Source organism: Mus caroli, chromosome 4 (assembly GCF_900094665.2).
Source record: "Mus caroli chromosome 4, CAROLI_EIJ_v1.1, whole genome shotgun sequence".
In the NCBI taxonomy this organism is placed as follows: domain Eukaryota; kingdom Metazoa; phylum Chordata; class Mammalia; order Rodentia; family Muridae; genus Mus; species Mus caroli.
The window spans coordinates 131882928-131899224 of record NC_034573.1 but is presented as its reverse complement, the minus strand read 5'-3'; the positions used below and the strand labels follow the sequence as shown (position 1 = coordinate 131899224).

Here is a 16297-nt window from a genome sequence, read left to right as displayed (position 1 = left end):
GATCAACAGCCTTAAATGTGCCTGTCAGCCAAGACGCTTCTCTTCACCTCTGTACAGTGTAGCACAGGGCAGGACCTGGACCACTAGGAAGACCTCACCCTCTGCCCTGGGCTGCCAGCATCCCTCTCCCCACTCTGTTTTTGGGCACCCCTCCTCCACTATCTCAATCCACCTTGCTTCAAATATCTATGGAGCATCAACTGTGTCAGCAGCATAGGACTTGTCCCAGATCCTGCAATAACAAGGCCAGCTTGGGCCAGGCCACCTGTCAGGCTCAGGCCACCCCACAGAGAGGCAATGTACCTTACCAGAGTCTCTGAGTCTCTGCACAGGGTTGCCTGGTGGCCTTAGGGAAGGATCCTGACATTAGCAGGGGCCACCAGGAGAGCAGAAAGGGTGGCAGCCGTAGTCTCTACAAGGCTAGACGGGACAGTAGTGATCGTTCCTCTGTAATTCCTCTCTGTGCCTTGGGCCTCTCTCATGTCCACCTGTATATATGCCTCAAGTGACCCTCCTGGGTCCAAAAGCAGAAGCTAGTTTACAGAGACACCGAGGTATCCTTATGAAGAAGCCAGCTGGACAGCACAGGTTACCTCGGGCTGAATGGCTCCCTCCCTAAATTTACTTTGCTGGAGAAGGGCAGAGTCTGAGCTCAGGAGCAGGTATATGCCTGGCTGGTGACCCAGGTGTCCTTCCATGGTAGGCAGCTGGCAGCAGTCCCTGGGCCCAAATTCCTCACACAGGTCCCTCTGCTCCGAACTCACAGGTTCTGCTCTCTCCCTTGACAGGGTCTTCATAAGGGCCTTGACTGCTCCCTTAGCTGGCCCTGTAGTCAGAGAGGCTGTGGCTCAGGTTCCTTAGGTGTCGAGACCAGAGCCTTCTCTGAGAAGACAGAGGACACATTCTCTATCATAATATTGAGCTAGGCATGGTGGCAAACTTAATTCCAGCATCGCCAGAGTCTGGTGGATAGATCGCTGTGAGTTCAAGGCCAGTCTAGTTCCAGGATAGCCAGAGCTATGTAAAAAAAAAAAAAAAAAAGACCCTGTCTCAAAACAAAACAAACTGCTGGTGATAAACTGCCCTTGACCCCATTTAGAACTTTCCAGAATATTTCTATCCAGTCTGTGGCAGCATGTGTCCTATGATTGCTATGAATGCAGCCCTACGCGATGTGGTGAACTTAATTAAAACTATGAAATATAAATATATAAATTATTATCGTTGTTGTTATTGTTATTATTACTTTTACTATGGCTATTGGCTCCATTGTACTTCCCAGGGCCTGGACTTTGTAGGTAGCCTGCACATTGTGTCACAGTGTCAAAAGGCAGGGCAGAGCCTGAGAGACAGTTGCTTTGTTTAATGTTTGCTGAAGGCCGGGAAACCACTCTTGGCTCCATTTTCCCCATTCAGATCAGATGCCAGGGGTCCACATCAGGAAGTAGAGGAGCCAAGACTGAGCTCCGCTAACTGCCTTGAGCCGCCTGGCCTGCCTCTGTCTGAAACATCCAGCACTGTGGACACACGCCTGCCAGGGCCCTGCCTGGAGCTGGCACCATGGCACATGTGACAAGATCCTATCTCTGTCTCTGAGGAACCGCACATTCTTCTCAGGAGCTGCAGGGACCGTGAGCTTGGGGCAGGGACTGGGACCCACCATGGGGAGCAAGAACAAGCAAGCTCCCGAAGGAGTTGGAGGGTTGTAAGGATGAAGAGAGCACATGACTCCATTGTCACATCAGCCCAGGACTGATACTGACCTGGGCTCTGCTGCTAAAGTCACCCATAGGCTGTGTTCCTCTCCAGAGCCTTCTATTTTGGTTAGCAATGGACAGTGGGTGGTCTGACCACTGTGGAGGTCCCCAGAGTTACTGCCCAGGACTCTGTAGCTCTCTTAGCATGCCTGGGATGTTTATATAAGGAAAGCAGCAACCATTACTGTGCTAGAAGCTGGAACAGGGTGCTGACATCGTACCACCCAGGCCCAAAGCCTGGCCCTGCTCTTGACTATCTGTGAGCTTGGCCCTGTCATTCAACCCCCGATCTGTGAAGCTGACGTGATGGTTGCTATTTTATGGCTTATTGAGAGGACTGGTCTAGTGGAGACAGTGATTGCCTCCATATTGCTAGGTGGCTGTTGGAGCTCCTGCCATTAAATCTACTCTCTGAAGATAAAATATGGAGAAAAGATTCAGTTTTTCTTGTCTTTAAGTGGCATTCCTTCTTAAAAACATTTTTTTTTCTATACTCTACTGACAAGAACTGGTCACGGAAGCAACCTTAGTTGCATCAGGAACTGGGAGATAATATTTTCTTAAAAAGCAGAATTCAGCCGGGCGTGGTGGCACACGCCTTTAATCCCAGCACTCGGGAGGCAGAAGCAGGAGGATTTCTGAGTTCAAGGCCAGCCTGGTCTACAAAGTGAGTTCCAGGACAGCCAGGGCTATATAGAGAAACCCTGTCTCGAAAAACCAAAAAAAAAAAAAGGCAGAATTCTTGCAGACTAAAGGGGGCGGGCTATGGAGTAGCAAGTCTCAGCTCCCATGGTCACCGATTGTGGACCTGCCCTTTGGAGAGAGTTCGCTGCACCCCCTCTTCCTCAGGGAAGAGGCACCTGGGGCCTCTTGGGTTGGCAAGTTAGCTCCATGGGTAGCGATCAGCTCCCGGAGGCAAGAGTCTCCCGGCAACAGTTGCCCGAGTGTGGCTTCTGTTGGTCTCTCTGTACTCCCGACTGCTCCCTGCCTAGCGGCATGAGAATTATGCTTTCCCCGTGCAGAGGGGTACGGTTCATGGCATTGTTGCTTTTCTGTGCTTGGACGAGGGCAGAGCAGTTCTGGAAGATTCCTTTTGAGCAGGGCACGAGCGTGTGGCTCAGCAGCTGCACCTTCCTCCGGTCTCCCCCAATGCCTGTTTATGCTGGCTGGAATGCAGCGACCATAGTCTGTACTGAACACTGTCCTGTGCCTTAGTCTCCTGCACCTGAAGACAAGTGTGGCCTGCACAGCTGAGAAACTTGGCTCACTTCTTAATTAATTTGAACCCAGTAAGCCGCCAGTTGTGGCTGGCAACCGTTGAGCTGTGCAGCTACACACCGGCATCCAGGGTCTCTGTTCCCATATATTAGCAGTAACATTCATCTAGATCTACAAGGAGCACTACTCCCCTCTAAGCACCTCTAAAAAGGCCCAGAGATGGATAGCGTCTTGTCCAAGGACACACCGCAAGGTACCAAACCCTCTCAGGCAGAAAGCCAGGCACACCCTCCAGATCCTTCATTGTCCATGGTTTCTGATCCGAGTGTTCAGTGCCCTCTGCGTAGAAGGCAAGGTGAGCTGTGTGTATTGGTGGTGCTCTGTGAGCAGGGTGCCAGGCACATTAAAGTGACTTGGAGTAAGGCTGGGATTGGAACTCAGGGCCTTGAGCATGCTGGGCAGTTTCTATCCCTGAGCTACACCCCAGCCTCCATTTAAATTTCCTTCACTCCATTCACAGATAAGATAACTGAGGCCTGTAGACACAGTCCCTTCCCTGTGCAGTGATCCCAGAACCGCCACGTGACAGGTTGGCTCTGATCAAGGAAGGTGCAGGGCAGAGTCTGCAAGTTGAACAGCCTGCCCAGCCAGTGTGGGTACTTAGTAAGCTCGCAGGAGCCTCTTATTTTCCCTCGGTTGTTTTTCCAGCCTGGTTTTCTGAGACTGGGCCCTTGTTAGGTGTGCCAGGTTCCCATTGGCTGCTTCAGAGCTGGGGCTGCTGGGCTGGAGGGTGAGGCCCTTGTGCCAGCTACACCTGTTGCAATGAGTGTGCTACCAAGGCCACCTCTATCTCTGCTCTTGGCCGAGCTCAAGTTTAGCAACTGCTGTTCTTTCTCCATCTTCACCCATTCCCTCGGGGTATTCTAGCAGTGTTAGCTCCCGGGGTCACTCTGCTTCCTGCGCCTGTGGCCTTGGGAGGGGAGAAGCCCACAGGGAGGAAACAGACAGCCTAGTCAAATTAGAACACAGGACAGTACAAATGAACGCCAAGCTTACGTGTGTTCTACCTGCTACATGGAATATACTTACTCTAGGACTGACCCACCGCTTCCCTGAGGTCTGGACACAGTGCATCTGGGGTGTTAGCTCCTGTTTTACTTTGGTGTTGTTTTTGTTTTGGGTTTTGTTTTTGTTTTTCAAAACAGGGTTTCTCTGTGTAGCCTTGGCTGGCCTCGAACTCACAGAGATCTGCCAGTCTTTGCCTCCTGAGTGCTGGGATTAAAGGTGTGAGCCACCACTGCCTTAAAGTGTTGTACTTTCTTAATCTGGCAGCCCTGACTGGTTGGGAAATCCCTGTGGTTTGTAATAAACAAGACTTCAAGAAAGAACATAGGATTTATAGAATTGACAAGGGACTGACAGGGTCTCTTGAGACCATGTTGCCTGCATGGACAGACAATAAGGGACCTTAATGGCTTACTCAGACTGGCTTGAAGACACATAGAAGCCATTCATTCATACACAAACACACACATATACACACATATGTTTATATATATGCATATACCTACATATATGTATATATGTGTGTATATATACACACAGACACATATATGTCAATGGCTTTGTGCTAGCAGTCACTCACGCTTGATTCTGACATAAGTCTTGAGTGTCATTAAAGATGGTAAGCCAGACCAAGGGACACAGGTGGCTGTGGCTAAGGCCTTGTGGGATCTGAATTCCTGCCTGGAGATGTGTGCCTGGAGTGAGGACTGGGCCAGAACCCAGCAAACTTACTCTGCAGCTTTTTGGAGAGACCTGGATAGTCAGCAGCCTGCCCTGGAATCCAGAAGTGTGAGAAAGGACAGGCGCACACACAGGCACATGCACGCACACACACACACACACACACACACACACAGAGCACTGGGATCTAGCACAGGGATCTCTGGGAGAAGATGCATCTGAAGAGGCGAGGTGGAGCACGGATGTGCGCCATGTGTCACATGAAGGAGGTGGGAAGTCAGAAAGGACCTGGTGGCTGCAGTGGAGGGTGGCTGGGACAGGAGGGGACAGTGCTGGAGCTGCCTTCAGCAGAGGCTCTGCGGCTGCCTCCGGAGCTGTCACTGTGTCCTTTTACTTGGTTCTTTTCCAGCCACTCAGATGAGGACTCTCGAGAGTGGGAGAGAGTAAGAGAGTCTTACTCTGTAGCCCAGGCTGGCCTAGAACTCATTATTAGCCCAGGCTAGTGGAACCTGCAGCAGTCCTCCTGTCTTCGCTTCTTAGGCTGGTGTTATAAACAAGTGTGCCACCATACCTAGTAACATCATTCTTGATAGAACTTTGTACGAGTGGTCATTAGGAAGGTCCATAGAATCTGCCATCTGTATGTACCCCCTTCTGTGCCACCCATGACAGTTTGGAGTTTATGCTTAACAGGATACACAGGGTCCACAGGTCTACAGTGGCAAATGCTACACCCATGAGCTCTCATCTTTAAAGGCTTATTATTACCCAGGTACCTTCTCAAAACACAGACGTCTCTCGGAATGCACACACAAGATTGAATGTACCTGCCTTCATATCCTGCACCCATGGTACCCCCATTCTTGGGACTGTACCTGTTAATGCTGTGTTCTCTGTGGGGTGCAGAACCCCCCAGGAGGCACGCACTCTGCAGGATGTAACTGTACCTTTCCGCACCAATTCCACAGTGTGACACTGTGCTCAAATTCTGACTAACCGCCAGAGTCAGCGTGGCATAGCATAGCCTGGCTTTTCCGCGTTCTTTAACCTCTTTGAGCCTCAGTGGCCTGGTGTATGAAGGGAGGATTCTGTAGGTACCAGGCTCAGGTTTGGAACAGTCTATGAGAAATCACACACAAAGCTTCCCTGGGCATGGGGTGATTCATGGTCAGAATGAGTCTGTGGCCACTGGGAGGAGCATCCATTGGATGCTCGGGAGTGTGGGTTGTATGTGTGTGGACTGGACGGAGCCTGGGCCCAGTTAGGAAAAGGTCCTGTGTGCTCAGCTTATAGGAGAAACCTGAGCTCTCCCAGGCCCCCCACCTCTGACCGGCTGCTTTTGTTCCCTAGTGCTCCTGCGGGAGGAAGTGGTCCAGCTTCAGGAGGAAGTGCACCTTCTCCGGCAGATGAAGGAAATGCTGGCGAAGGACCTGGAGGAGTCTCAGGGCGGCAAGTGCTCTGAGGTCCTCTCAGCCACTGAGCTCCGGGTGCAGCTGGTACAGAAGGAGCAGGAACTGGCCAGAGCCAAAGAAGCCTTGCAAGGTGAGTGACGGGCGACAGAGCACAGACTTGTTGGCAGGCCTGCCCGGGCCTTCCCAGCCATTCTGAGCTTCCTGGAGTTGGCTCCTATAGCATTCTGTCCCAGGGTGTCAGTCATATTTGCAGGGTTTCATTAGTATATATTTTACATAATAATGGTTTGTTATGACGTTTTCATAGGTGTATTTTAATCATATTCATCCCTAACGCCCTCTCTTGTCCCTCCCACTCCTGCTGAGCCCTTCCTCTTCGCAGTTAGTCTCCCTTCCTCGTCCCTCCCCACCCCAACCCCCAAGTCTCATTAGGGCTGCATATAGGAGTTTGCATGAGGGTTTTTTTTTGGGCACCTTGCCAGCAGCTTCACCACTAAAGCAAATGTCTCCTCTTCCATCAGCAACTATTAACTGTCCATAGAGTCTCAGAGAGGGGTGCGTGGGTGGGGCCTTGGGAGCCATCTTTGATGGACCAGGACAGTGACCGACTATTGAGTCTATCCTACGTTCCTGGGAGCTTTCGGGACTTTCCTGCTTGGGACTGAGTTTGTGCTGGGCTCTGCTGAAGAAACGAACCCCATTCCCGATATATCACTCATCACAGAGATGTCACCTGTCCCCATACATCACAACATACCACTCCTGTTTCCCCTTATGGGGTCTGAGAAGGGCCTGGGTTTATTCTCACCTCTTAGACAAGTGCAGCTTCCCTGTAAAGTGCAGCCCTGGACCTGGGGAGACATTGGACCTGTGCTAGTTTGCAGGAAGTTTCCATAGCTCCTTGGTCACCAGCTGCCTAAACATCACAGACCAATGGGTCTCCAGGGCAGCCCGGCTTCCCTGAAAGAGCCCTTAGCCCCCTTTCTCCTGCAAGGCTTCTTGCCCGTGCTCTGGGCTTCAGGGAAGCTTCCAGGAGGTTCTCTGAGAAAGGTAGAAAGCCATCTACGATGCAGCTGCCGTGGCGCTTTGAGGAGTTGGCCCCACAGTGTCTCCAGAGAACAGCTTTGGGGGGTGCATGCACGCTGCCTACTCTTTCAAAGTGACATTGTGATAGACGCCATTTGCAGAGTTCACACTTGAGATCTGTGCAGTCCAGTTATAAAACGTAAAGAATCGTAAACAAACAAACAAACAAAAAGCCCATGTTTTAAGTCAGTTTATGGTTTGTGTGCTGTACCTGAGGGCTGGAGGTTGAACGTAGAGTCTATCCTACATTCCTGGGACAGGAACAAAAGCTAGACAGGTAGAAAAGCTTTGTCCCTGAAGCCAGAGCTGGCAAGATACTTAGACCACCACGACACATAGAGCAGGAGAGATTTCTCAAGTGTGGGAGGGGGGAGCGTTTGAGCCTCCTGGTCCACGAGACACTATGCAAGGGGCCACAGTGGAGGATGGAAGGTTGTCCTTGCCAGGAGCCTTGTCACACATCACTACAGTGTGAGGAGTCTGGAAGATGAACTTCCTTGCTGTCCCAGATGCAGCTCTCACAGCGTGAAGGGAAGGGGATTTTGCTGGCTGATGAGCCGCCTGGGTCACAGCAGCATCCCTGACCCTAGCTTTGGTATGCTTGGCTCACTAAGCAGATGACCATATGATACTTCATTGACATACCCAGGATGCACAAGGAGTCTCTGGGAGGATAGCGTGTGTGGCTCTGAAGGCCACTTCCTTGGCAGGAATCTTATTTTGTCAGTGTCTTAGTTAGGATTTCTATGGCTGTGAAGAGACACCATGACCATGGCAACTCTTATAAAGAAAAAAAAAGTGTGTCTGGCTGACTGTTCAGAGGTTTTAGTCCATTATCATCATGGTAGGGAGTATGGTTGACTGCAGGCACACATGCTGTTGGAGAAGTAGCTGAGAGTTTTACATCCTGATCAGCAGGCAGCCGGAAGAGAGAGGGACCATTGAGCCTGGCTTGGGTTTCTGAAACTCCAGTGTTATACTTCCTACTCCAACAAGGCCACACCTCCTAAGAGTGCCGCTCTCCATGAGCCTCTGGGGGCCATTTTCACTCTGACCACAGGGTTATTGTGACCCTGACTACTGGTGGTGGTGGATATTGTGGCCCAGCTGGCACAAGGTAGTTGGATGCTTGGGAAGCTACTTCTCATCCAGAGGTCCATCTGACCTAGGTCACCTCCTTTTACTCGGCTCAAAGACCTCATAATATCCCTCCTGTTTTCACTGTGGGGTGCAGACAGAGATGGCTTAGACTTTTGAAACCTCAAAGCCCACTCCCAGTGACACACCTCCTAATCCTTCCTAAAGAGTTCCACCAACTTGACCAAGGTCCCAGAGCCCAGCAAGGCAGAGGCCTTTTCTGTTCCACTAACACACCTTGTCCTTCCCTCTGCCAGTATCCACTGTGGAGTCAGCCTGGGATAAAAAATTGACGGTACTTTAGCTCAGTCATGGGATGGCCAGCTCTGGAGTCAGATTTGAACTAAAACTTGTACCTCAGCTATATCTGCTCCTTATTGTTTGAATACCACATTTCCCTTTATTGCCCAGGCTAACTACGCTTACTGTGTAGCCCAGGCTGACCTTTAAGTCACTGCAATCCATCTGCCTCAGCCTCCCAAGGGCTGGGGTTGCAGCTGTGAGCCACCACACCTGGCTCTAACTCTTACTAACTTTGACCTTGTCTGAAGTTCCCATCCTGCCTGAGCCTGTACTCCTTTGAGGTTAGGGTAGTACCCACGTTCCTACCTTCAGGGCCAGTAGGAGTGGCTGCCTCACATAGGCTGAGAGGGTTGAGTAACATAAAAGATGAATGGGCCATTGCTTACTGTGATTTATACAGAAACCTAGTGATTGACAGATGGCAGGGGCAAGGTCCGTCTTCTCAAATCTTCTAAGAGTTGCCCCCCCCATATGACCTCTAGGTCAGAGGGACCCCAGAGCCCATGCACTCAAAGACATCAGTGTCCCTGAAAGGCTAGTGGCTGGATACCTCCAGCCATCCAGAGCAGTCCACCCGGGGTCCTGCAGCGTCATAAAGAACTCAACTTCCTCACCGGCCATTGCACAGAGCACACAAATTACAGACAGACAGATGTGGCAGGTGGCATTTGGGCATGCAGAGGGATTTATGCACCGAAATGAGGAGAAGGAGCAGACGTGAGCAGACATGTGCCTGCAGAGCAAGCAGCAGATGGCAGGGACATGTGTTAACAGCCAGTGGGCCCAGAGGGAAGCAGTGCCCCAAAGACTTCCTCCCCAGCAGGGTCCCGCTCCACCATCTTGCAGGTTAGGTGAGACCTGAAGTTTTCAGTTTGGGTGAGGATTGGAAACCCGAGTAGACACTGGCCCAAGCAGTCATTGGAATAGTGGTGCCCAGTGCTGATGTCAGATTGGGAAGAGACTCAAGTGTGGGGGGCTAGGGGGAGCTTGGAGGGCGCCTCTGCTGCCGCCATGGAGTGAGTATGGAAAATGTTGCTTCAGGTGTTTGGTCTCCTTGTGAGTTTAAAAGTAGAAAGTGAATGATGAAGAAGCATTGTGGGCCTGGGTAGCCCGTTGTCTAAACTCACCCCTAGACACCCCCCCATGGCTCCCGCTGGGCTCTGTGGGAACTTGCAGGACCATCTGGTATCTGTCAATTTCCCAGGGTTCCATTTTCCGACTTCCCTGTAAATTGCGGCATCAACCGTAGTGGCAGTCATGAAAATTGCTTTCTTTCATTTTTTTTTTCTTTAAAAATCTTTTAACAGTGTGTTAAACATGCCGAGCAATTTCCAACAACAATAAATACGACCCAAGGACATAATTTTTAATGACTGCATAATGTTCCACCAAATGGAGGCTCTGTTATTTATTCAGCCATTTTCCTGTCATTGAACATCTGAGGCGTTTCTACCTTCTCTCCTCTCTCCCTCTTTTGCCCACTAGAACATGACAAAGACGGCTTGAAGAAGCCATTTGTTTTCTGCTCTTGTCATTTTCTGTTGCATTTATGATTTGGGGAGTGTGTGTCTGTGTGTGTGTGTGTATGTGTGTGTGTGTGTGTGTGTGTGTGTGTGTGTGTGTGATGTTTATGTCCGTACACCAGGGCATTTGTGTGGAAGTCAGAGGACAGCTTGTAAGAATCAGTTCTTTCCTTCCACCGTGTGGATCGTCAGGATTAGCAGCAGGTGACTTTACCTCTGAGCCATCTCATTGTTTGTAGAGAAAAGGTCTCATGTATTTCCCAGCAGGCCTCAAAATTGCTATGGTCTAGGGGCTGGCCTTGAACTCTGACCCCCTGCCTCTGCTTCCCGAGTGCTGGGATTCTAGACTGCTCCACCTTGCTTGTATGATTGGTACTGGGAATCAAACCCAGGACTCGGTGCACGCTAGGCATTCAGTCTACTACCAGAGCCACACTCCCAGCCCCGTATTTAAGTTATTTATTTATTTATTAAATTTATTCTATGCGTATATGTGCATGTGCACATGAGTGTGATCACCTGTGGAGGCCCGGAGAGGGGGTTGGATACCAGGAGCTGGAGTTAGAAGCAGTTGTGAGCCGCTTGGTGTGGATGCTAGGAACTGAGCCTGGATCTCCTGCAAGAGCGGTCTGAGCGCATAACTGCTGAGCCAGCTCTCCAACTCCTGTTTGTTTCTTAAGATACCGCTTCTCAAACTTTTCTCAAGCTCTTAGGGAACTGAAAAAAAACCACAAAAGCTGTTTCTGTGGCTTGAAATATCATTGTTTGTCGTTCCTTCCACTGGTGAGATGTCTGGATTCTCACTAATTCATTTGAAAACAACAGTGGCCAGGCGTGGTGGCGCACAGCTTTGATCCTAGCACTTGGGAGGCAGAGGCAGGTGGATTTCTGAGTTCGAGGCCAGCCTGGTCTTCAGAGTGAGTTCCAGGACAGCCAGGGCTATACAGAGAAACCCTGTCTCCAAAAACAAAAACAAAAACAAAAAAAAAAAAAGAAAGAAAGAAAGAAAGAAAGAAAACAACAGTGACCTGATACATGTTAACATCACCAGCATTGATTTTTTTTTAATTTTATTTTAAACGAGAAGTAACTATTCCTACCCCAAAGGGTTTAAGTTGAGTACAACATTGTGTCTGATGGTTTCTGTTGTTTGTTCTTTGAGACAAGGTCTCTCCTAGACCCTTGAAATTTACAATGTAGATCGGGTAGCAAACAGATCCCCCCTACCTCTGCATCTTTAGTGCTGGGATTAAAGGTGTGCACTACCATATCCAGTTTTGTGTGTGTGTGTGTGTGTGTGTGTGTGTGTGTTGTTTACTGAGATACTGTGTGGCTCCTGCTGGCTTTCTCAAACTCACAGCAATCCACCTGCCTGTCTTTGCCTTCCTGGTGCTGGGATTATAGCTGGGAACTGGCATACTTAGCTTCACTGCTGTTTCTGAAAAGAAAAAAAAAATCTGCTCCCTGCCTCATAGCATATTGAGAGGCCCTGGGCTCCTGCAGTGTTTTGGTGGAAAGCTGACTTCATGCTTGAGGAGTGGGAAAGCAGAGGAACGTATTAATTACCTTAATTACGTAACCATGGCTACTCCTTGTCTTCAGGAAAGCTCCCTGGGTGATAGATTGTTTCCCGAAGAGTTCATTGAAGTGTGGAGTCCAAAACCTCACCCACAGTTGTATCTGTCAGTTTGTATTTCAAATGGATATTTTGCCACCTGTGACGCTTTTCCACGGACACCTATCACTTGGAAGATAGCAGTTCTGAGTTGTTCAGATCTTCCAAAGGTGCTGCTGATGTTTCTGAGACAGGGTTTCATGCAGTCCAAGCTGGCTTCGAACTCCCTATGTAACCAAGGCCAACCTGCAGCTTCTGGCCCTCCTGTCTCTACCTCCCAAAAGTTAGGACTGCAGATACCCACCAGCACATCAATCAGGTGGGCAGTCCAGATGCTGACTATATTATTCTCTGTTATCAAAGAGTTCCGTGTGTTATTGTCGCCAGCATTGTCTCTCAAAAAGTCAAAGAGTGGCAGATCAGCTTTGCCAGAATTCTGATTCTTATTGCTCCAAGAGGCAGGTGCATCTCTGAGTTCAAGGTCATCCTGGTTTACAATAGTGAGTTTCAGGACAGCCAGGGCTATGTAGAGAGACTCTGTCTCAAAAATTATTAGTTACTAATTATTATTATTAATTGTGTGTTTATTATTATTGTGTGTGTGTTTGTGTGTGTGTCTTTGTATGTACATATGCCGTGATGCATGTGTGGCACACAGAGGACAACTTTTGTGGTGTCTGTTTGTTCTCTTATTCCACCTTGACATGGATTCTAGGGTTCAGGTCACCAGGATTGCACAGCAAATGTTCTAGCCACTGAAGTGTCTTCAAGCCTGGATAGTTTGCTCTGAAGCCTAGGTACCGTCATAACAATGCAAGTTGCCCCTGGTTTTCCTGGGGTAACAAGGATTCTTAGTTCATTTGCAAACTCTGTGAGGCCATTTGCTAGATGCCATGGTTTGCAAGTCTGTCATTCTTTCAAGCACCAGTTCCTGCAAGTTGTCTGCAGACCTCCACAAGCACCTCCCAACATGCAAGTAAATAGATACAGATAGGAATTTTTAAGTTTAGCTGACAACTGAAACACCTAAATATTTCCCCTCAACCTTTTCCCCTCAGTTTCCTATCCCACCTCTGTATGCAGCAAAGAACCATTTGATTATAAGACATATATGAGGGGGTTCAAAGTTATTGATCGATTTTACTGCTTCAGTAAGCACACCCTTTATTTTATTTTATTTTATTTTATTTTATTTTATTTTATTTTATTTTACTGGTGAATTTATTGAACCAGGGCCTGGTGTATGCTGTGCCAGACCCTACAGCTGAGTTATGATCACATTGTTATCAAAGGCACTCTTAAGTTCTCTCTCTCTCTCCCCCCTCCCTGTGTGTGTATGTGTGTGTGTGTGTTGAGGGGGGGAGGGTGTTGTACTCTCCCAGAAGCCCACATGCAAAGGCCAGAGACTGGTGTTTGTTGTCTTTCTCAGTGGCTCTCCACTTTGTTTCTTGAGGCAGAGTCTCTTACTGAGCCTGAAACTTGCTGTTTTCTCTGACTGGCTCCCTGTCTCTACCCTGTGAGCAATTACGTCTGTCTTTTTTATGTGCATGCTGTGGGATTTTAACTCAGGTCCCCGTGCTTGCATAGGAAGTGTTTTTAACTGCTGATCTATCTCCCCAGCCCTGGTATTTAGTTTTGTTTTTTCAAGCTTGGACAAACAGCCCGAAGGACACAGTTCTGCTGATACAGTTTGACAGCACTGATGTGATTTCTAGTAAGACATCAATCCTTCCCAACTATAGCTTTTACACCAGCTCTATACATACTAAACATAGAGTTAAAAGGGGGGAAAAGGCAAATAGCATCTTGTGTTCCTATGAGAACTATTCTCACAGGCCCCCAAGAAGCTGATTTGGATGGTAACGGCTAGCACCCATCTTTTTATGAGCTACACACTCCTGATAGTCACATAAAACAGATGTTGTTGTTGTTGTTGTTCTATTCCCAGTTTTCAGAAGTGGGGACACGCTTCAAGTAACGTGTGTGTGTTTAGGTTACATGACAGTTTCTGGGTGGAGCTGGGTTTGAACTCCAGTCCATGGGTGGCGCCGGCATGGACGGACAGTGGGCACTACTTTAGGGAAATGCTCAGACAGAGACGGGAAAGCAGCCTGGACAGGCAGGGACAGCGGCTGATAGTGAATCTTTGCTTCCGGAGATGCAGGCAGGTGAAGACTGACTCTCCAGAGCGCCACTCAGAGGAGGTCAGGGATTATGGAAACCTGAGAGCTTGGTAAGAAGGGTAGGATTTGGGGGGCTGTCCCCACTTCCCTTCCTCCTTTCTTTACCTTTACATCCTTTTAAAAAATTAATTAATTAGTTAAATTTACACTCCATATTTTATTCCCGCCCCACCCCTCACCCCCTGGCCACCCTCTGACTGTTCCACATCCCACACCTCCTCCCCACCCCTGTCTCCACGTGGATGTCCCTACCCCCACCCCACCTGACCTTTAAACTCCCTGGGGCCTCCAGTCTCTTGAGGGTTAAGTGCATCATCTCTGAGTGAACACAGACCCGGCAGTCCTCTGCTGTATGTGTTTTGGGGACCTCATATCAGCTGGCTTATGCTGCCTGGTTGGTAGTCCAGTGTTTGAGAGATCTCAAGAATCCAGATTAATTGAGACTGCTGGTCCTCCTACATGATCACCCTTCTCGTCAGCTTCTTTCAGTCTTTCCCTAATTCAACAATAGGGGTCAGCTGCTTCTGTCCATTGGTTGTGTACAAATACCTGCATCTGACTCTTTCAGTTCCTTGTTGGGTCTTTCGGAGGGCAGTCATGATAGGTTCCTTTCTGTGAGCACTCCATAGCCTCAGTGATAGTGTCAGGCCTTGGGACCTCCCCTTGAGCTGGATCCCACTTTGGGCCTGTCGTTGGACCTTCTTTTCCTCAGGCTCCTCTCCATTTCCATCCCTGTAATTCTTTCAGGCAGGAACAATTATGGGTCAGAGTTGTGTCTGTGGTTTGCCCTCCCCCCCCTCTCATTTGATGCCCTGTCTTCCCGCTGGAGGTGGGCTGTATAAGTTCCCTCTCCCTACTGTAGGGCATTTCACTTAAGGTCTGTCCCTTTGAGTCCACCGCCTCCCCCCGCCCCCGCAAGAATCTGGTGCATTCTGGAGGGTCCCCCCAACCTCGTATCTCCAGAGGTTGCCTGTTTCCATTCTTTTGGCTGGCCCTCAGGGCTTCAGTCTTTTTCCCTCACCCAATATCAGATAAGGTGTCGTCCCTTATCCACTTTCCCTCCCAGACCCCTCCCTCCTTCCCCACTTGTGCTTTCTTCTCCCTCCCAAGTGGGACTGAGGCATCCTCCCCTGGTCACACCTTTACATCCTCGTCTCTGTTCTCTAGCACTTGGACATGTTTGTGATTACGTCTGTGCAGGCTACCTTTGCCCATGTCCCCAGGCCTACAAACCATGGATTGTAGATTGAAGAGTAGCTGGGACTGATCTGCCCACCTGCCCCACCCCCACCCCCNCCCCCATACACATCCATGACACTGTAGCACCACCATGTTTGAAGAGCTACTTAATACTGCCTACTCCTTTCCTCATATCCACATTCTGCCTCGCCTCTCAAAGGCCTGCTTCTCTCAAGAGAGGTTGAACTGTTAAAATTCCTTCTTGGTAAACCGAAGGCCCACTCAGAGCTACTCAGCTGGGAAGGCCTCTGAGCCGGCAAATCTCAGAATTCAATGAAAGCTTCCAGAAAGTTTCACCCAATAGTCAGAAAAGGGAGCTGACACACCGTTAGCTCCTTTAAGCAGCCCCTCCAGATGTTGATGGGAATTTACGATCAGGTAGGAGGGGTGCTTCCTTGGCTCTGTTAAAGCTTCAATGGACAGAGCCATCAGTCTGCATCACAAGGTTCCTAAGAAGGGCACGTACCCTAATGGTGTCCCACAGACAGGTCTCACTGTGTAGCCTAGGCTGGCCTTACACTTGAGATTCTCCAGCTTCCACCTCCTGAGTGTGGAAATCACAGATATGCACCGCCACACAGGATTCCACAAGCCCTTTCGAACAAATAAAAATGGAGTTGCTGGGGTGAGGCCATGATAGAGTCCTTCCCAAGCGTGGACAGGACTCTGGGATCTGGCTCTGCCAAAATAAAGGGATATTAGCAGTAAGGAGGTTTGCAGAAGCCACAAAGAGAAGTGAGAGTTCCTGCATGCCCAGTTCCCCTGTAGGGCCTTCCGTGTCTTCTGCTCCATTATACAAATGCTTTTAAAGCCATCTCTTGGGCCAGCGATATGGCTTAGGGGGTAAAGGGGCTTGCCACAGAAGTCTGACAACCTGAGTTTGATCCCAGGAAACCTTGGTGGAAGGAGAGAACTGACTCCTGAAAGTTGTCCTCTGACCTCCACATGTAGACCACAGAATGCCTGTACCTGCTGCTGCTGCTTCTTCTTCTTCTTCTTCTTCTTCTTCTTCTTCTTCTTCTTCTTCTTCTTCTTCTTCTTCTTCTTCTTCTCTTCCTCCTCCTCCTCCTCCTCCTCC

The 16297-nt window shown here is 49.3% G+C and overlaps 1 protein-coding gene across 4 annotated transcripts in view; it reads left to right on the top strand.

The window, feature by feature from the left end:
- Kazn (kazrin, periplakin interacting protein) overlaps positions 1-16297 on the top strand; it is a 978630-nt gene that overhangs the window by 865118 nt on the left and 97215 nt on the right. For all 4 annotated transcript variants that reach the window (XM_021159743.2, XM_029476248.1, XM_021159746.2 and 1 more), the window contains one exon: positions 6072-6263. In XM_021159743.2, coding sequence (XP_021015402.2) covers positions 6072-6263 — 192 coding nt within the window. The remainder of the gene's footprint in view (positions 1-6071; positions 6264-16297) is intronic.